At 43.2% G+C, this 20,315-nt stretch overlaps 2 protein-coding genes across 3 annotated transcripts; one reads left to right on the top strand and one right to left on the bottom strand.

The window, feature by feature from the left end:
* Positions 1-976: 976 nt before the first annotated feature.
* Positions 977-6,584, bottom strand: lnp1 (leukemia NUP98 fusion partner 1). Of its 2 annotated transcripts, XM_029258024.1 has the most exons (4): positions 6,429-6,584; positions 3,165-3,392; positions 2,779-2,877; positions 977-1,426 (listed from the first exon to the last, which is right to left on the bottom strand). In XM_029258024.1, exons 1-4 carry the CDS (start codon positions 6,582-6,584, stop codon positions 1,319-1,321), a joined length of 591 nt encoding a protein of 196 aa, XP_029113857.1. In that variant the 3' UTR covers positions 977-1,318. The 2 variants fall into 2 exon arrangements, 1 of the variants encoding a protein (XP_029113857.1); XR_003798151.1 differs by lacking the exons at positions 977-1,426; positions 6,429-6,584 and having other exon boundaries at positions 2,811-2,877; positions 3,153-3,250.
* A 2,536-nt stretch (positions 6,585-9,120) lies between these two features.
* On the top strand, positions 9,121-19,413 carry tomm70a (translocase of outer mitochondrial membrane 70 homolog A (S. cerevisiae)). Its single transcript, XM_018749876.2, has 12 exons — positions 9,121-9,478; positions 14,381-14,554; positions 15,005-15,131; positions 15,295-15,404; positions 15,745-15,893; positions 16,220-16,427; positions 16,774-16,908; positions 17,088-17,195; positions 17,281-17,397; positions 17,532-17,629; positions 17,768-17,890; positions 17,985-19,413. The coding sequence occupies exons 1-12, from the start codon at positions 9,233-9,235 to the stop codon at positions 18,136-18,138; spliced, it is 1,749 nt and encodes a 582-aa protein (XP_018605392.1). The 5' UTR covers positions 9,121-9,232; the 3' UTR covers positions 18,139-19,413.
* Positions 19,414-20,315: the final 902 nt, after the last annotated feature.

Raw genomic sequence — 20,315 nt, 5'->3', positions numbered from 1 at the left:
GGTAATGGCATGTCTTGCCGCAGCCATGATGATTTAGCAAGTGTTGCTAACATCTTTTTACGGCCTTTAATGTCTTTCTATATGATTAATCATTTTACTTTAATTCCTTTCTCTAAGAATTTCAACAAGTACCGCTTATAGCAAACCCATTGTTTTATAGAAAAAACAACATTTTTAAAGCATGAAAAACAAAAGATGAGCTCATCTTGTCTTCATCTTTAATATTAACTTCTTGATGAGGAATCATGAAGGAATGAACCTATTTAGTCGTCGTCTGTAACAAACACTGTATAACGGCAATGAGAAACATGTTCCCGGACACCATAATTTTACTTCCCCACAAAGAAACTAATTTCTTCATATCCACACAGTCTTGAATTCCACTGAATTTCCATACCATATACTATGGTATATGGTGATCTAATGTATATATTGATTTAGTCAACTGTAGTTAAGAACTGCTCACATAATTTAGACTGCATGTTACAAGGAAAATAGTTACGATGCAAGTTTTATTCAAATAAAAATTATGAAAATGACATTGAAACAGTAATGGAAACCATCACATAGATACTACAGATCTTACTATAGATCACAAGAAATTAGTTGCCAAGTTTATATAAAGTCATCAAAAGGCATCTCTACATTGGCATTGGTTGTCCTAATTTTACAGCACCAGTACTGTATTTGAGTATGACAGACAGTGTGCTGTCAGATAAGCATAGGCTGTATACTGCAGTGTTCAGTTAAATTAATGAAAGGTAAAAATGCTATTTATCCACATTTGATACAGTACAGATATACCTTTTAGGTATAATTTTCAAATATCATTAGTAAACACCTTGTAATAACCACAGGTTACAGAACCATTGCTAAAAAAAATATCCTTTATCTTAGTTTTCCCTGTAGTTTGGCATTAAAAGTGTGTTGTATAAAAGTCAAAATGGATAATAGGAAAGAGTTGTTAAAACCTGGTAAAAATGAGCTTTCACTACCTGCTGTTGTGAGATCTCACTATATTGGCTGAATAAAGAAAGTTGTAAAAATTGTGCTGTTACTTGGATTTGCATTTGGCATGATCTCCTTACATAATATGCATGCGGGTCATGGTTCTGAAGTTTTGTTCAGATGCTGTAATCTAATGTGCACAGAGGACTTAGGACGTCGTCACATATTATGAGCCTGGAGAGGTGTTCCGAAGCTCTGGTGTAAAGAAGGAAGAAGCCTTTGACTGCCAGTATGGGTCTCTGGTGGGTGTCCAGCCGTGGTAGGTGGAAGGAAATCAGGTCCTAGTCTGAAAGCTGAGGGTACCCTCTGATCAGGGTACTTTGAGGTGCGTGGAGGACCAGTACAGGGGCTCGGGCATGGCTACGTGGACGCTGCAGGTGGGACATAACTGTTCCTTCCACAGCCATCGCTCAATGCACTGAAACAAAGAGAGGAGCTTCTTCCAGCTGTGTCACCATGGCAGTTACTGTGCAGTACATGCATCCAATCCAATGAGCAAAAAAACCAACAGTGTAGACACAATAAAAGTGAAAAGGTTCCTAATTCAATGACAGTGAACAAAACACCTCCACCTATATGTGTTGGCTATTTTTGTTATGATTCTAAATATGACCTTCGTTGGCACCCAAAAGGATAATTCCACAATGTGGATTCATGAAAGTCTTTCTAAGGGACAGGAATTCACCTTTCTGCTCCACAGTCCAGGATTATGGCCTGTGTCAATTTAGGAAATGCTGGTCAGTTATAGAACTAGCTGCCATTATTTTAGGAAATCCATGCTTTCAAACTATATAAATACTGACAGAAAATCATCCCAAGCTCAATTCCTGATCTGCAGAGCAGCAATCAACAGGTTGAAATAACATCTTGTTGGCAATCCACTTTCACACAGGAGATACTAAGTGCTCCTCTTTAGAGAAAGACTATTAAATGGGAAAACATAACATACTCTATTCTTGTTTCATTTTAATCCAAGTGCCCTTAATCAGAAACACTCAGAACAAAGATACCCCATTGGAAAAGATGTATTGTTCTTGATCAATAAAGACCTAAAATGGAAAAAATTTTTCACACTACCCTATTTTGAGTTTAAAAGAAAAAAAAAATTCTACATAAATAACATTGTAAAATTTTTTATATTTTTAAGTTCAATAAAATGATACATCAGTCACCAGAGATAAATCCCTCTAAAAGTGAGATCTACATTGATTAGGAGCATACAGAGATTAAACATTCAAGCTCTTTTTCTGTGTGATGTGGTATGAGCATTGGATGTCTGGATATGGGAAGGGGGCACAGGCTGGGGGGGCTTGTGTCTATCTGTGTATTTCATACCGACATGGCTGACATCAGCACTGCCACCGGACGGAGCGTCGATGTCGGCGAAGGCAGTACTCGTCCTGCTCCACACAGACCTGGTCGTCTCCTAGTCCCCCCCACACACATTCTGCCACCACGCTTCCACTACAGCTGCATTCTTGCACTGACCTCCTTGCCTTCCATGTACACCAAGCAGATATCACAGTTTTAAATCTGACCAAAAAACTGCATGCATGCAAAATGCTAACACATACATCCATGCAATAAAACATGGTTTACCATATAATGCAGTTTACCATGCAATGGGTTTCATAAAAGTTGCTCATGCAATGCAACACCTTTTTTAGGAATGCAGTATTGTGATGTGTTTTGTTTTTTCTTGCCTCCAGCATAGTCAGAAAACTGTAGCATGCAGCTTTGAGGTGCCAGCATCCGGAAACTGAACCCTACCTCTCTGTGGAAGCGATGCGAACAGTGTAGCTCTCGGACCGCACCACCATCATTTCGCATTTCATTGTGGCAGATGAGACACACATTGTCAGCATCGCTCTGCAAGAGAAATCATACTCACAGCACTGCTCATGGCCATTTTATCTTTGTGATACTAAAGGAACAGAATCTGAAGGTAATTCACCAGGACTTCAGATATACATAGAATATATTGTCTTAAAGGATTATTTTTACTGCAGTAAAACAAATGTTTATCTGCTAAATAAACTGGTTGAACATAAACTGGCAATATAAACAATTGACACAATCAGCAGTCTGAGCTCAGGCTTCTCTCTAACAAACCCGTGAATCTGTGAGTGACACATATTGCCTACCAAGGACATGACATTTCTGCTTCGAAAGCGCAGCTTCTTCTCAAAGGTCTCAGAGAGCTCAGGGATGGTCGGTATCGTGTGGTTTTCTGTTTGCGGATGCTTCGAAGCCTCAACGGAAGAGACCCGGCGGTCCCGTGGATTCGCTCTCGACTCTGTGTCATCCCTGAGCTTCAGAGGTACTGGAGTGGGTGCCATAGTGGCACTGTGGAGATAGTTCAGCTGCAGAGTGTCAAGCTGGGCCTGAAAGAAGACAGCAACACCTTTATAAATATATATACAGTATGCTGGTAAACTGATAGCTGTCCGTCCGGCAGTTAAGGAGAGCTGATTTTTCTCATAGGGTGCAAGGTAGCAAGGCATAGCTCAGGGAAGAAATATGAGTAGCATCAGTCCATTTTCACATTTTTCACTGACCACTTTTCCACTTAAGATCACAATGATCGTAGCTGAGCTGCCCCCCACACTACATTCTCTCACACACTACAGACAATTTAGAATGAGCGATCCACCTGAACAGCTCATCTTTGGAATGAGGGAGGAAATATGAGCACCTGAATCCAGAAACCTCCATGAATATGGGAAGAACCTGCAAACTCCATGAGATCCAAACACACAGCCTCGAAGGACTGAGGCCACAGCACAATGCTGCCCCTTTTCGTAGTATAATTAATGTAATTACACACACACACATACATTTTCAGAACCGCTTGTCCCATACGGGGTCGCGGGGAACCGGAGCCTACCCGGTAACACAGGGCGTAAGGCTGGAGGGGGAGGGGACACACCCAGGACGGGATGCCAGTCCGTCGCAAGGCACCCCAAGCGGGACTCGAACCCCAGACCCACTGGAGAGCAGGACTGCGGCCCAACCCACTGCGCCACCGCGCCCCCCTTTAATGTAATTACTGAGGTCATAAATATATATTTATTTTGGTAAAGCAGCTGCAGAAAGATATTTCATGACTTTTCTTTCAGCAGTGGCCCAGGATCTCAGTGCCATCTGTTTCGGATTAGCTCCCCTGTGCTAGATATCACAGATAGAGAACATGAAAAACTGCACCCCCTCCAGCCTAGCAGGTCTCTCTGGCACTAATCCACCATGCTAACACTGAGCTAATTTGTGCACCTGAGATCATAAAGCCCCCTGGATAGAAAAGCAACTTAGGGTGTCCTGAAGTACTTCCGAATGCCAACTATTTGCATAATTTGGGCTGTGTTACTGTCTGCTTTATGCATTGTTCATAATAAAAAAATAAGTTAATGAAAGGACCTTCAGAAATGAGTTAAGAAACTGAACTGCTGCACTACGTCTGAACACTACAACACAATTTCACTTTTGAATTAAGTTTTTTGTTCACAGTCACCATTTGTGCAAAATTTTACTTGGAATATTGGACATGATATTAATAAAATATTCATTAATAATATATTAATTATTTACTAATAGAAATGAGATGCAGTATCAGCACAGACTACATGAATTTTTTTTTAAAAACGTGTTAGCACTACAACCCTGCAAATATACATAGTCATATACAGTATGAGGGGGCGCACGGTGGGTCGGACTGGGTCCTGCTCTCCCGTGGGTCTGGGGTTCGAGTCCTGCTTGGGGTGCCTTGCGACAGGCTGGCGTCCCGTCCTGGGTGTGTCCCCTCCCCCTCCAGCCTTACATCCTGTGTTGTTGGGTTAGGCTCTGGCTCCCCGCGACCCCGTATGGGACAAGCGGTTCAGACAATGTGATATACAGCATGATGTCTAACATAACATTTTTAAAAAAATATATGCTGACAGGTGCCCATAGTCTCATCTAGTCTCATTCAGGACTATTTTGAAAATGCATTGACTTGAATGTCCCAGTTACCAGACAGTTTAAACTAAATTACCATCTGTGGTAAATTTTTACTTTAACACCTTTGTTAAGTATCTAACATATAATGGCTTATATGATGTCTTGCACATTTTCTATTGAGACTGAGTTAATAGTGCTAGAATCCACAGACCAGTTCAGTGTAGAAGTTGTGGTAGAAGTGGAAGACCATGTGAGATGACCCTCTGGAACTTCTTCGAACATGTGCAGCTGACTTGACTCCTGTTGTTTAACCAACTGATCAGCAATGTTTACACAATGGAAAATGAGCCAACCTGTGTTCAAAGGCAACTGCTGTGGATCTACACCACTGCTGCTCATACAAATCTTCCAGATCTCCGACACATTTAAAACACGAGAAAATGGAACATCAAGAATAACAGAAAAAAATAAACAAAAGTGCTCACATTTGGTGTCTGTTAACTTTCTTTATACTGAGATAGATAGATAGATAGATAGATAGATAGATAGATAGATAGATAGATAGATAGATAACTGCAGAAGGCTGCAGTAGCATACTACATATAACAAGTAATGAAAGGAGACACTGGAAGAAATAGTGCAAGAACAGAGAAGGAGTGAATAACAGACAGTGGATGCAAACAAGTAGTATTTAAACAGTGAAAAGTAGTGCCAAAGTGGTCAAAGTGAGTGATCAGCCTAAATTGGTTCTGTTGGCCAGTGTAATTTATCCACTCAGGATTCTCACCCCATCCGAGAAGATTTCCGGGAGAACCACAGCACCCACAGCTGCCAATCATGTACTGGGGTCCACTGTCACATTGATGACTTCATAGTGCTGAAGGCAACCCATTAGCACAGAGTCCCTCACGAAAAAATCAATAGAGTCCCTCCGTGTCGAGTCTCTTAGTTGCTGTGTTAACTGCGAAAGTAAAACCAACCTGCAGCATGTCCTTTAGTTTCACAATGCATGTACAGTACGTACAGCGCAGGGATGGTGCGTGTTTGGCCAGAGCAAAGGAAAGCCATAACACAACATGTAAAAGTGTTCTGATACACAAACTCCTCCTTCACTCTCACGTCGTCTTTTTCAAACACAGTAAATGCAAGAATTATCATCAGTTTCATTTGCAAAATGTCCAGCCTACAACTGATCCAATGCTGGCTACTTTGCAACTAATGTTGATTTGGCTTTTTTAAAAAAAAAAAAGAAAAAAATTCTGTCTGCAATTTCTCAAGTCTATTTTTTAACAGTCTAATTTTTTAAACATTTTAATTTTTCATGCAAAAAACCCCATGTTGGAAATTGACCTCTTTTTTGTATGAAGAGCTGCCCATGTTACACCAATCCACCATTCCAACTGAAGAGAATTACCCCACACCCTTGACCCAAAATTTGTACTTGAGCTATCTGTGTGTGCATTGCACAGAAAAGCTGGGAGACTTACCGAACAGGGCAGAGAGGCCCGCCTGTCCCGCTGAGGCCGGCTCTGCCTCCGGAAGCTATGCTTCCTCTCCTTCCCCGGCTCCTCGCTGGCACTGTGACCCCAGTAACTGCTCATCCACTTGGCAAAGTTTCCATCATCATCCTCATCATTGTCCATTATGAGAGCAGGGTACAGTCGCAGGGACAGCGTGCACCCTTGGACGGGGTCTGCTTGAGGGAGACGAGGATGGCAGACAGGGGAAATGGGTCCAGGACCTGGGCTGGGCTGGGTTCTTCTGCACAGCGCCTGGCAAGATGTCCCACTCTGCGCCGGAGCTCCTCTGCACTTAAACTGTGAGCCAAAAGCCTGGTAATTTGATCCCTCTGGTGTGCTAAAGCTGTTTGTGTGGTTTGTTGTCCTAAGCCTACCCAAAAATACACATGCGCAGCTTTTGGTAGTCTTTAAATACGCGAATCCTCTATAATCTATTTAGCACTGGAGAAGGGAGGGCTGTGAGGTGTAGGAGGTGAAATGGAGCTTCGCTGGGTGGGAGCTGCCTTTGAATATTTCCATTACAATACTAGTGGTGCCGTGTACGGCCTGAAGCACAGGCAGTGTACTGAAACTCTGATTTTCCCATACGTTCCACTCAGTGAGCACATCGAACTTGTCAATATTAATGGCTTGCTGGTGATGGACCGTCCCCTCCTTTCCTCTGAGGCCTTAAGGCTAATTAGCAGCAAGACACACATAGCTGGCAGTGGAAAAACTAAATTAATCAACCAACAGTGACGAGTTCTTCTTTTACTTTAAAAATGGACACAGCAAACAGACATTACAAAACACTTTTCTCGCAAAAAAAATACCTTCTCCCAGGTCAGTGCACCTGAAATGAGCTCAGCTGGAATGAACAGGTCATTTTTAAAGACCATACTAAAGCATTTTAAAAAGAAATTGTAAATAACTGTTTAAGGATTCTGACATGTGGAATCGAAATTTGAAAAAAAAAAGTATTTATTAGCAGCAGACTAATGTCTGTGGGTAGGGACTCATGGTCACACATACATACATACATACATAGATTTCCTAAACCTTTTCCTTAAGCTTCTCCTCAACTCTTCTAAGTGTACAGTAGACAGGGAAGTGACATTTAGTAGACTAACCTGTGCCATTACAGCTCCCGCTGAGTACTTGTGTCCTTAGCGTGCCCCGCTGGGTCAAATGAGGCGAGGCTTCGTGGGCTACTTCTCACAAGACATGAGCAATCAAGGTCATCATGAGAGATGCACAGCAAACAACTTGAGCTGGAATTAACTGTGGGTTTAGATGCATTTTTGACAGACTGCCACATCACTGTTAGTTCTGCTCTGGCAGCCAAATTTCAGTATTACTGATTCAAAACACTATTCATCTGAGACTGTTCATTAATTGACGCTGCTGCCTATGTATAATCATCTCACTGGAGTGATCTCCACAAATGACTTCATAACCGAGTACCATAACCTTTAAACTCATCCACTAGGGTCACAGTGAAAACCACATTGATAGAAGTGACCTCTGGGGACCTCTAACAATTTCTAAACAAAACAAACAACAGGGCTCGAATGCCAATACAGGGCGACAGACATAAATTGCAACAAAGTCAAATTAAGGAACACAAATGTGAAAAATCCACAGCAGCGAGACCGGAACAGAGAGACACATTTTGGTTTCACACACACACATTTTCAGAACCACTTGTCCCATACGGGGTCGCGGGGAACTGGAGCCTACCCAGCAACGCAGGGCGTAAGGCCGGAGGGGGAGGGGACACACCCAGGACGGGACGCCAGTCTGTTGCAAGGCACCCCAAGCGGGACTTGAACCCCAGACCCACCAGAGAACAGGACCTGGTCCAACTCACTGTGCCACCGCGCCCCCCGCATTTTGGCTTCATTCTGGAAATTCCAGTTTGATGTTAAAAAGGTGGCTTAATTCAGTATTTAGTAAAATATAGCTAATGGGCTGAGGAAGGAAGGGGAGCTGCCAGACGTTCCTGCGCTGTTAATGAGTGTCTTCCAGCTGAGCTGACACATGCTGTAGAAACAGGTCACAGGCTGATGAAACCTTCTTAATAAGCTTTATAGAGTGGAGCAAATCCACTTACTGCCTCTACTTCAGATGAATCTAGGCACTGCATTCTTGGCGAGATTTCATTCAGCCACTATCACCTAAACAGGGATAAAGTGTGTAATGTCAAACAGTTTGGAAGAAAAGCTCAGAAGACTAAGTTTGAGCTGTTGTTATAGACAAGTCTGTTACAAACACTGCTATAAGTACTTTTTTTTAAAAAAAAAAAGACATGAGAAAGATCATCCACAAACAGACAAACTCTCAACAGCTCAAAGTGGTTCTTGAAATTGGTTGGATTTCTAAACATTTTTCAGAGTATAACGGTGATAAATGCGTTATGTGTTCGCTAGATGGCGACACATGACTCTTCATATGTATTATGTCTTCGGTTTATCGTGTTTCTATTTATGACATGTTGATAGCCAGGTAAGTACTGTAATGGTACTGCATAAATGTAAGCTAATAACTGGAAAGTACACGCTAAACAATATGCCAGCGCATGCAAATAAGTTAAATTCCTTCCAAGACAACGCGTTTAACGGGTTGACACGCCCACCGGAAATTCCCTCAGTGTTGCCCCGGAAGTACTTTCGGCGGCCGTGTTGCCCGCCAGTATCCCATTATCCTGCAGTTTCTCTTTGACCTCGCCGATCCTCTGGCGGTGGTGTCGGAGCGCAGGACTCCCCCATTGCTAGTAGCTCGGTGTGCGTACGATGGCGGCCTCGAAGCCTGTGGAGCCGCAGACCGGCGGTGGGCTTCCCCGTTGGCAGTTGGCGCTCTTAGTGGGCACACCCATCGTGCTGGGGGTCGGAGCCGTGTATCTGTGGAACCGCAGCCGGGCGAAGGAGAAGAAGCGCAACGAGGAGAGAAAAACTCCGGAGGGCGGCTCAAGCCCCGTGCGCGGCCAGAACCAGGACGGCGCGGCGAGTCGGGGTGGCGGAGGAGGCCAGGAGGAACTGGTGAGCGAGCGCGACACGTGCACACCGGTTCTCTTCCCCCCCCCCCACGCACGCGGTCACATTGCTGCAGCCAGGCGCTCCGCGCTGGTCTCCGCTGCGCGGCGAACAACGTGTCGGTCAAGGGCACGCGGCCACGAGTGAGCCCGCGCTGGAGAGCGCGCGCAGCCGAGGGCGCCGCGCTCGTGCTGCGGTGAGAGCAACCGGCCCGCTGATGATGTACAGGGGGTTGCCGTCGTACTCGCCACTACGTTTTTATCACAACCGATTCCTTTCCTGCTTTAACTTGTTGTAGGCGACAGGACTAGTTTGGGTTAGTGCTGTTCAGTTGGCATGCATGGCCTCGGTTAGACGGGAAGAGAGACGGGGTGTTGAAACGCCTCCTCGACCTCACGTCTGACAGCGCGTGGAATGGCGCTGTTTTTACTTCAGTCAGTCAAAAAAGACTTGATAATGACAGCGGAGTTCTTTTAGAACCTAACGACTTACACGCCACACCCGCCAAAACTGCCTGACCTGCTGCTGCTGTGTGCTGTGACGGAAAAACATGTCATGTTAACTTAAATCCACCAACCCAATGTAATTGTGTGAAACGGGTTCTGGTCCGAGATTTCTCGATCGGGACAAAAATATTTTAACTTGCAAGGAACGGAACGGAAGGGAAGGAAACCGTGACGTTGGCGAGCGCGAGAACACATACACACACAGCCGCCCTCGAGCCCGTCGCGCGGGGCCGCACTGCGACGTGCTGCTGGGACAGCACGAGCCCAGGGAAGCTATCTGGGGCTCGGTTCTATGGCACAGAGAGTGACAGAATGACACGTGTCCCTGGTTCGTGAGCTGTGTTGAACAAGTTATTGTACACCTCAGTGACTTAATTCTGTGAAAAAAAGAAACTCGCATGTCGAGGCGGTTCCGTGTTACTCGACTTTACAATTTATAATGATTAACCATTTATATTTACATTATTAATTTACTTGATGTTTTTCTCCAAAGTGATTTACAATGTTAATCTATCATTTTTTTTTTCTATTTATACATCTGGATAATATTACTGCAGAAATTTTTGGGTATGTACTCTGCTGAAGGGTATTAGCCGGAGGTGGGATTCGAACCTTTGACCACTGGGTACAAAGGCAGCGACTCTAGCCACTACACTACCAGCTGCTATGCTGTTGCACATCATAAGTATACTGATCAGGCGTACTACGGCAGGGACAGATTCGAACCAATTGCCCGCTGCCCAGAAAGAGGCAAGTACAGCACAGAGATTTGCACGACATCTTTTGCAAAATTCACCTGCAGAAACTAACTAGGATCTGTTTGAGTTCCTCTTACTCCGATAACTGTTAACAGAAGCAGGGCTGTGGAGTCGGTACGCAAAACCTCAGACTCCAGTAACCCAATAATTGCTTCCGACTCCACAGCGCTGAACAGAAGCCCGTCCCGCAGGCTATTTGAGTCCTTTTTTCTAAAAGACGTTTCTCCAAAATCCGGGATTTTTCATTTCCTGTGGAAATACGCATTTCTCCGAATTTCATTAGTTTCCTTCCCTTTGAACACCAAGTTTTTTGAGTGGTGGTTGCTCAAGTCTACATGCTGCTTTGGTTTAATTCAGTTGGAATAATTGGAATTGCACAGTCTGGCTCTCTAAGCAGGATTCGTCTGGGGAGTTAAGAGCCCATTAGGAAGATGGTGTCGTTTTAGTGGTGCGCCGAGAGAAGCTTAATCTCAGACATCATAATCAGGGTATGGCTGCGCTGCGTGGCTAGTCCTTCACAGCTACCGTGGTGCTACCTCACAGCATTCTTGCAGGGTCCGTTTGATGTCCCGGAAGGGAAGATCAGAATCAGAACGAGCTTTATTGCCAAATATGTTCACACATACAAGGAATTTGTCTTGGTGACAAACTTCCACAGCACAGACAGAATGACAGTGACAAGACACAGATGAGAAGATAGAATGTGAATAAGGGATAAAAAATATAAAGTACACAATATGCAAAAAATAGTCACTAGACATGTGTATGTACAGGTATGTTCAATACAAATGCAAGGGAATGTGAGTAAGACATATGATGTGATAAATGGATATAATTATAAATAGCATTATGTATTGCACTGGTTTACTCTCTAGGGGGGATTTAGCTGGACTGAGGTAGATGTCCTGAGGAAAGAAACTTTTCTTGTGCCTGGCTGTCCTGGTGCTCAGTGCTCTGTAGCGCTGGCCAGATGGCAAAGGTTCAAAGAGGAAGTGGCCTGGATGTGAGGGGTCTAGAATGATTTGGCCAGCCCTTTTACTGACTCTGGACGAGTGCAGTTTTTGGAGAGCTGGGGGGGGGGGGGGGGGGGGCGTGCCGATGATCCTTCCAGCAGTCTGAACTATCTGCTGTAATCTTCTGATGTCTGATTTCGTAGCTGAGCCGAACCAGACAGTTATAGAAGTGCAGAGGACGGACTCGATGACTGCGGAGTAGAACTGCATCAGTAGCTCCTGTGGCAGGTTGAACTTCCTCAGCTGACGAAGGAAGTACAACCTCTGCTGGGCCTTCTTCACAATGGAGTCCATGTGGGGCTCCCACTTCAGGTCCTGTGAGATGATGGTGCCCAGGAACCTGAATGACTCCACTGTTGCCACAGTGCTGCTCATGATGGTGAGTGGGGATAATGCTGAGGTGTTTCTCCTGAAGTCTACGATCATCTCCAGTGTTTTGAGCGTGTTCAGCTCCAGGTTGTGATGACTGCACCAGACAGGCAGCTCTTGGACCTTGGCCTTGCAAGGTGTGCCTGTTAATTAGCTGACTTTGTGATGTGTGATGGGATGAATCTGGAGGAGACAGTTAAGGTGAACTGTGAGCCCTTTAGGTCCCACACACAAACACAAGAGTACTTGCTGTCACACTGCTGTGTACTCCCCAGTATCCGATTGCCACTGCCTTTTGGGAGAGGGCAAAACAGGGGATGCGCTGGGGGTGAGTGGTATGAGGGTAGCTCTGTGGCTGGCAACTCTTTAAACAACACTGCTGTAGTAGTAATCTGTACTGTTGTCTGGTAGTTTTCGGTCCGTATTTAGAATTTGCGGGTTGTCCTGTGAAACAGTCGCTTACTGAGATGTCAATGATTAACTACAAAAGGTGGTATGAACCATAGTCTGCAATTGCCAGGTTAAATTTGTTCAGAGGATTTCCTTCTGGCTTCTTTGGTAGGACTTCTTAATGTGAACATTACAACTGTGTTACAGCTGCTATCTCTCTTTAAGTGGAATATGGAAATCAGCATGATATGACTGTGGTGCATCTGTCTTTCAGTCCCTTATTGGATAAGGATGACCTGTAAGTCCGATTATACACTGGGTCCGCAACTTATGCACACTAAGACCGGAAATCTTTTTGTAGCTTTTTTTTTTTGTGAATCCAGTCACTGTGTCACAGTAAATAAAACTTAATACAGATGTCCTTCCTGCTAAGTTCTGGAAAAATCTCTGATAAAACTGTAGTGACTTAAAAAATTTGGTGCAACACTTTATTTGACTTTTATCAACTACTCATCCTCCACAAGGTTACTGTCTTGCAGAGCCTATCCTGGAAACATGGCATAGGGAGCACCCAGTCTGCTGTACGACTTTTATTTTTTGTTAACTTGGAACAATGTGCAACATTTTGTCAGCATCTAGCTGTTTTAAGTCTGCTTTATTATCTATGAAATCAGTAAAGTGTACTCATAGAGATGTACCTCAGTTTTCCTGGATAGGTTCTGTAAAGGTTCTGGGTATAGCTATAATAAATACACTGCAAGACTTATTTAACATTTTTATTAGCACATCCTACATAAAAATAGGAACTAATTTAAAATGACGGAAGATAAAAATGTCTGTTTTGCTGTCAACTAACAGCTGTAAGTGGAAATGAACATGATGCTCGCTCTGCAACAAATTTTTGAAAATAGGCATGTGAGTTTTTTTTTTTTTTTTTTTTTAAAAATCTTCAACAGTTTGTAACACGTGCATTCATAGTATGAATACCCAATGTACTGCTTCTACATTTATTCACTTAGCAGATGCTTTTCTCCAAAGCGATTTCCAATGAACTCTATGTAGTGTTATCAGCCCACACACCTTATTGACCAAGGTGACTTACACTGCTGGATACACTACTTACACTGGGTCACTCATCCATACATCAGTGGAACACACACTCTCTGTCACTCACACACTATGGGGGAACCTGAACAGCATGTCTTTGGACTGTGGGAGGAAACCAGAGCACCTGGAGGAAACCCACACAGACACGGGGAAAACATGTGAACTCCACACAGACTGAGTGGGGATCGAACCCACGTTCTCTCGCACCATCCAGGCGGCGTGAGACAGCAACGCTACTCGTTATGCCGCTATGCCACCGTGCCACCCCCTTCTATAAAGATAAAGTCACTAAGAGTACACCAGGAAGCCCTGTAGAGTGATTGTAATAGTTTTTTCAACGTCAAACAATTTTGGGTCAGTTCCAGCTCATTAGCATTCCAGTTATTGTAGCCCTTGGTGATGCTCCAGTCTGACACTTTCTAGCATTGCTAGAAAAACAGCATTCAAAATGAGTACATTCCAACTTATAATGCAAGAACTAACTTTTTTTTATATATTTGTTGTCTCAGTGTTGTGCTTGATATGAAAGTAAAGTGTAATCAAAAGTTAAAATTTGCTATTGCCTCACAGAGCTTCTTCCTGTTTTTGTTTTGGGTTTTATTCAAGCTCTCGCATAATTGATGATGTTATTCTGTCCCAGATACCAGTTGGGCCTCTTGTTGGTTTTGTGTCCTGCAGTGAACTGCCTGTTCACTATGAGAAGTCATTGTACTCGTAGGCAAAATATCTTTGTTTTTTTTTTTTTTTTATTATAAAATTAAACAGAGTCCTCTGGATCGGGCCCAGGCAGCAAAGAACAGGGGCAACAAGTACTTCAAGGCTGGCAAATACGAGCAAGCCATCCAATGCTATACTGAGGCTATTAGCCTGTGCCCCAAAGAGCAGAAGGGAGACCTGTCCACCTTTTTCCAGAACAGAGCTGCAGCTTACGAGCAGCAGGTGAGTACCCACTGAAAGCTCTGTGCACGGTGCAAGAATGGTTCTTGTGAATTTATCATTTTGTCATGCTGCTTGTTTTGGAATGATGCTTTGTTGTACAATTTGAAGGATCTCTAGCACTGTCTGCTGGGTTGTCTTCCTACTGGTAGCACTTGTAGAGCAGCAGTTTGTTTATATTCATTTTTGTATGTATGAAGGTGTTGCATTTGTCTCTGGCCATTGTCAGCACTGGCTCTGCGGTATGTATTGACTGGGATGAATGCATTAACCTTGCAGTGTTTTGCTGTGTGGACAAGATACGATGTGTAGTGACTCTGAGATGGTAACTGTTGTCTATTGTAGATGTGGACTGAAGTAGACGTGAGTTGGTACCTGGAGAGTTTTTGCTGTGTTGAGTGTTGGTCCTGTTTTTTGGATTGCCATATGCAATAACTGTTGTGGAACCCACAGATGAAGTGGTCAGAGGTGGTACATGACTGCTCTCGTGCAGTGGAGCTGAACCCACGGTATGTCAAAGCCCTGTTTCGGCGGGCCAAGGCCCAGGAGAGGCTGGACAACAAAAAAGAATGCTTAGAAGGTAAGAGAAAGTTTAATCCAAAGGGCCAATAGTACATGCAAAATACCATATTACTCATAATTTTGTTGTTTATTTTACCAAAGGTTTTACAAACTGCTGCTGCTTGTTGTCTGCATACTGCGTTGACTTCTTCGATTAAGTTGTTACACTCCCTCTTTCTCAGATGTGACTGCTGTGTGCATTTTGGAGTCATTCCAGAACCAGCAGAGTATGCTTTTGGCTGACAAGGTCCTGAAGCTCTTGGGAAAAGAGAAGGCAAAAGAAAAATACAAGGTGCGATTCTCTTTTCGGCCAACAGTCTATTATTTTTGTGTCAGAATGTCAGAGAAGTGCCAGGCAGCAGAGCATTAAGACCTTTACGTTACTTCCGTCTGCTGCCCTCGCAGCTGAAGTTATTTTGTACCCAAATGGCTTATTGTTGATTAATTAAATGCCTAGGAGTTGCTTTGAAATTTGATTATGTTAAAGTAATCCTATTTCATGCAATTTGTTTTTAAAGATGTTATGCTAGAATAGTTTGGCAGTGGCTAATGTTAGTTAAGATTAGCATGTGTTGTTTTTCTTGTGAGCAGTCTGGTTCCCAAACTGAGCCCCTTTCTTTTTCTGTCTGCAGAATCGTGAACCACTGATGCCTTCTCCACAGTTCATAAAATCCTACTTCAGCTCCTTCACGGAAGATATTATTTCCCAACCTCTACAGAAGGGTGAGAAGAAGGACGAGGACAAAGACAAAGAGGGGGAAACGGCTGAAGTCACAGAAAGGTCGGGAAATTAAATTGTAGTAGTGAGGGTGTTTTTCTTTTTCTCATGTTATAAATATGGTTTTAATTAACAATAGACGTTGCTTTACTCAATTGTGAAAAGCTGCCAAAAATACGTTCTTATATCGGTTATGTACACTTACCAAAATACAGTTGACAGATTTTTTTTGGTCTCTTGTGCATAAGTTGTGTTACTATCATGTAGTTCATATTTTTGGCAGATTTAAAATGGTATTTTTTGTAACAAGTCTTTGCCAGAATGTGGTTATTTGGAGTTTCATTTGTTCAGCTGGTTGGTTGTCACTGTTTTGGTTCATGTACTCCCAGTTCTGGCTACCTGAAGGCCAAGCAGTACATGGAGGAAGAGAACTATGACAAGATCATAAGCGAGTGCACAAAGGAGGTGGAGTTGCGAGGGAAGTACCTGGCCGAGGCACTCCTGTTGCGCGCAACCTTCTACCTGCTGATCGGCAATGCTGCCGCTGCCCAACCTGACCTGGACCAGGTCATCAATATGGAAAATGCCAATGTTAAGGTAACACGAGACGGCACATCTGTTAGTGTGCTCTTGTTTCTGTAGGCTGATAGTGGTGTAGGAGATGCAGATGTAGAACATTACATCGTTCCATATTCCAGCGAAATGTCTTATTATTGGATAACTCAAAGAAACCTGCTCACTGGCTCTTTGTAACTGGCTTTAAATTAGTGCAGACATTCTTGTCCTGTCCATCTATTTCTTTTCAGCATACTTGTACAGTACTGTTTATGTAGTGATGCCATCAAGCGGCAACTAGACAGTATTGTATTTATGACTTTTTTTATTTATCCTGTCCCTCTGCACACCTCCCTTGATCCCTTGGTCTTACTGTTCCCTCCTTCAGCTGCGGGCCAATGCCCTCATCAAGCGGGGTAGCATGTATATGCAGCAACAGCAGCCCAACCTGTCCACGCAGGATTTCAACCTGGCTGCCGAGATAGACCCCAACAATGCTGATGTCTACCATCATCGGGGACAAGTTTGTTTCTTTCTTTCTTCCTTGCTTTTGAACACTGTAACTTACAATGACACAGAAAAGTATTGATTTTGATGAATTACTCTTTCCATTTTTAGATTCTAATAACTTTTTTTTTTTTTCCCTTACCAATTGTAATTTGCAGACATTATTAATGTCAGTATTAATGTGTGTCCTTTCAGCTGAAGATCCTTTTGGACCAGGTGGAAGAGGCTGTAAGTGACTTTGACAAGTGCATCAGCCTGAGACCTGACTCTGCCCTGGCCCAAGCCCAGAAATGCTTCGCCCTGGTGAGTGGACTTTGCCTCATGGGGAAAGTGCTCCTGGATACTTTTGATGGGCTCAACTGACTGCTTTTCTCTGGTCTTGCTGCAGTACAGACAGGCCTACACAGGGAGCAATTCCAGCCAGGTGCAGACAGCCATGGATGGTTTTGAGGATGTAATCCGGCGGTTCCCAAAATGTGCCGAAGGCTATGCCTTGTATGCACAGGTATGTGCTGGACTGTTTATGAGGGCACCCTGTCAGATTTTCCTCATCTGTGTACACAAATTCACATGAAGCATTTATCTGAATATGTGCTGATTCTCTCACCCCCCTAATCCTCCCCGTCTTCTACATGCCAGGCTTTAACAGACCAGCAGCAGTTTGGGAAAGCTGATGAGATGTATGACAAATGCATTGAACTGGAGCCAGACAATGCCACCACATATGTTCACAAAGGGTTGGTCTCTGCCAGCCATTATGGTTGATACTTTCAATTATGCTTTCATGAAAGAATCTAGAACCAGTGACTGAGCTAGACTTTGCCCTGTGGTCTGCTTTAGCTTGTAACCCCTATTGTGTCTGTGCGTGTCCCCAGACTCCTGCAGCTTCAGTGGAAACAGGACTTGGATCTGGGCCTAGAGCTCATCAGCAAGGCCATTGAGATTGACAACAAGTGTGACTTTGCTTATGAAACCATGGGAACCATTGAGGTGCAGAGGTAAGCCCTTAAGTTGAGCATCAACTTTGACAGTTTTTGATAAGGCCCTTCCTTGCTGACTACACAGTTCCTCACCTTCTTTTTGTCTTTCCAGGGGCAACCTGGACAAGGCTATTGACATGTTCAACAAGGCCATCAACCTGGCAAAGTCTGAAATGGAGATGGCCCACCTCTATTCACTGTGTGATGCAGCCTATGCCCAAACTGAGGTGGCCAAGAAGTATGGCCTGAAGCCCCCAACACTGTAACTATTCCTTTCTGCCCCTCTTTCTACCCCTGTCCCCCTGCCTGAGTCAGGCCCCGCTGCCAAGGTGGCCTCTTTGGTTAATTGCTAATGTTTTATTTTGTAAAAGATGTTGAATGATTAAATAAAACAAGGAGGAGTTCCATGGTCACGTAATTACGTTGACATTGGGTTTTGAGAATTAGATGTGCAGAGAATTGTCTAAGCCCATAGTTCACATTCATGATCTGTAGAAGACAGCCGACGTGACGTGACGTTCTTCATCCATTGCCAAGTGTGTTACTTCTGATTCTGGCGCGCGCACACACACACACACACACAGCTCCCTAGAACTGATTTATGTCTGAACCTCATCAGTCTTCCAACTTTGTCACCTGACTGTGTAGCACTCTAGCTGGTTATTTCATCTGATTTGTTGAAAGCTCCTATCCAATCAGGGGTCTTTCTAAATGGGCAGCTACTGGAACCATCTATGAGGATTTAAAGAGCTAGGTCTACTACCTTATACTGCCTTTTCTCAAGATATGACTGAGTCAATGCTTGTTCAGTGCTCGTCCTTATAACGCTATGGAAGTGAGAACAAGTATTTTCATAGGGTATCTTTAATTGATAGTAATATAAAATCAACATTAGTCACACAAGTGATTCGTCATTTAAACAAGCAAGTAAATGGAAATACTGCATAAAGAATCTTTAAATGTTGGAACTGAACAGGGTGAAGGTGAAATGTTGCATCCGTATGATAGCCTGTTGGTGTCTTTAAGGTACATCAGGCTGTGTGTTAAAGCAGTGCTTAGATAGTCATAGATCTGAGCTAATGTTGTCTAGTATCTGACCGGAGAACCTTTCTAGTGGTCTATGTTCTGTTTTACTATACTAAATGTTAAAGTGCTTGCAGCTGTGCTGTCCAACAACCCACATATTTCTACAGCAATGGGTTGTTTCAGTATGGGTGATGATTTCCCCCCCCCCCGCTAAAGAGGTATAATTGTTTCAGTGCTTTGCTGTATTGATTCCTGAAATTGGGGAACAGAAATGTAGGTTACAGTGGGAAATTTTTGGTCAGCTTTATGGATATGGATCTTAAATGTTTTTATTTATGTTTTTCCTTTTATATTCTGTACAGCATATGTTGGATTTCTCTATGAATAAATGTTAATGATTCTACTTCTGTAAAGTTACTGCTGTCCAGCAATTCTGTTAGGACAGAAATGAAACTTACTATGAAACTATTTATATCTTTTGCTTTTAATATTGTCTTCATGTGAGAGGGGAAAAGTGGGGTAATTTTTTTTTTTTTTTTTTTTTTTTTTCTTTTTAATTTAAAACCTAGCTTTAAATAAAGGGGCTTGGCCATTAGTTTGAGTTGCTTCATCACAAACCAATTGCTTTAAATCTCTTTAGAATCTCAGCAAGCATCTGACATGACTTAAGTTTTGCAAATTAAGATACAGCAGAAAAGAAAAATGCACTGACTTTCTAGCATTGTGCTTTATTCTAGTGTGTGCAGCTGTATATGTAGCAGTTTAAACTGCGCTTTATTTTCAGCAGCCTATTGCCTTTTAAGGTTATTAACCCTTTTTGTACACAGTGGTATTACCTATTTCCTTAATGAATCGCAGCACATAATTCCAGTGCAAGATCAGTTCAAGTTTCCCAAAGCCATAATAAAGCTGTGATTTGCATATGCAGAGGTTTCATACTGAAAATTAATTCAAACTGCATTACTTTCTTTGTGTTCTAAAAATCTTGTAATCTGGTAATTTTGGGAAGTTAAACAATCTTTTCAGTCCCCTCACCTTAAAACATTGCTGTGTGGAATTAAAGGGCATATTCCTCCTTAGGAATCTCCTCTCTGCAGACCTTGATTCATCCTGCAAAGTAGCACAAAATGCCACCGACTGCCTGTATTGCAAAAACACATCAACTGAATTCATTCATGTGCTTCAGTCTAAATTTCTACGTCATGGCCATCAAAATTGCGTTGGTTCTTTTGCTCCATTTACACGGATAAGACATAACATGGATTAAGAATGAACCCCTGTTGAACACTGGCAAATGGAGAGATGAACATGTAGTGGACTGTGTGGTCTGTACTCCAGGTGTTGGTGCTTGTGTTTGAAAAAGACAAAAGCTCTGGTCAGATATGCAAGTCATGTTCAGCAGTGTTGAAAACTGTGA

The sequence above is a fragment of the Scleropages formosus genome, chromosome 1 (genome assembly GCF_900964775.1).
Source record: "Scleropages formosus chromosome 1, fSclFor1.1, whole genome shotgun sequence".
NCBI classification, from domain to species: domain Eukaryota; kingdom Metazoa; phylum Chordata; class Actinopteri; order Osteoglossiformes; family Osteoglossidae; genus Scleropages; species Scleropages formosus.
Note: the sequence above shows the minus strand (reverse complement) of the source record. Positions and strands in the feature narration are given on the sequence as shown.

Bases quoted from the DNA above. Each gene is read 5' to 3' on its own strand.
- tomm70a (XM_018749876.2), top strand. From the start codon at position 9,233: ATGGCGGCCTCGAAGCCTGTGGAGCCGCAGACCGGCGGTGGGCTTCCC. The intron at 15,894-16,219 runs GTCGGGAAATTA...ATGTACTCCCAG, and splicing joins ACGGCTGAAGTCACAGAAAG to TTCTGGCTACCTGAAGGCCA. The intron at 17,630-17,767 runs GTTGGTCTCTGC...GCGTGTCCCCAG, and splicing joins ACCACATATGTTCACAAAGG to ACTCCTGCAGCTTCAGTGGA.
- lnp1 (XM_029258024.1), bottom strand. From the start codon at position 6,584: ATGGACAATGATGAGGATGATGATGGAAACTTTGCCAAGTGGATGAGC. The intron at 3,393-6,428 runs GTAAGTCTCCCA...GTCTTCTTTCAG, and splicing joins GGGCCTCTCTGCCCTGTTCG to GCCCAGCTTGACACTCTGCA. The intron at 2,878-3,164 runs GTCATGTCCTTG...TTTCTCTTGCAG, and splicing joins TGCGCTTTCGAAGCAGAAAT to AGCGATGCTGACAATGTGTG.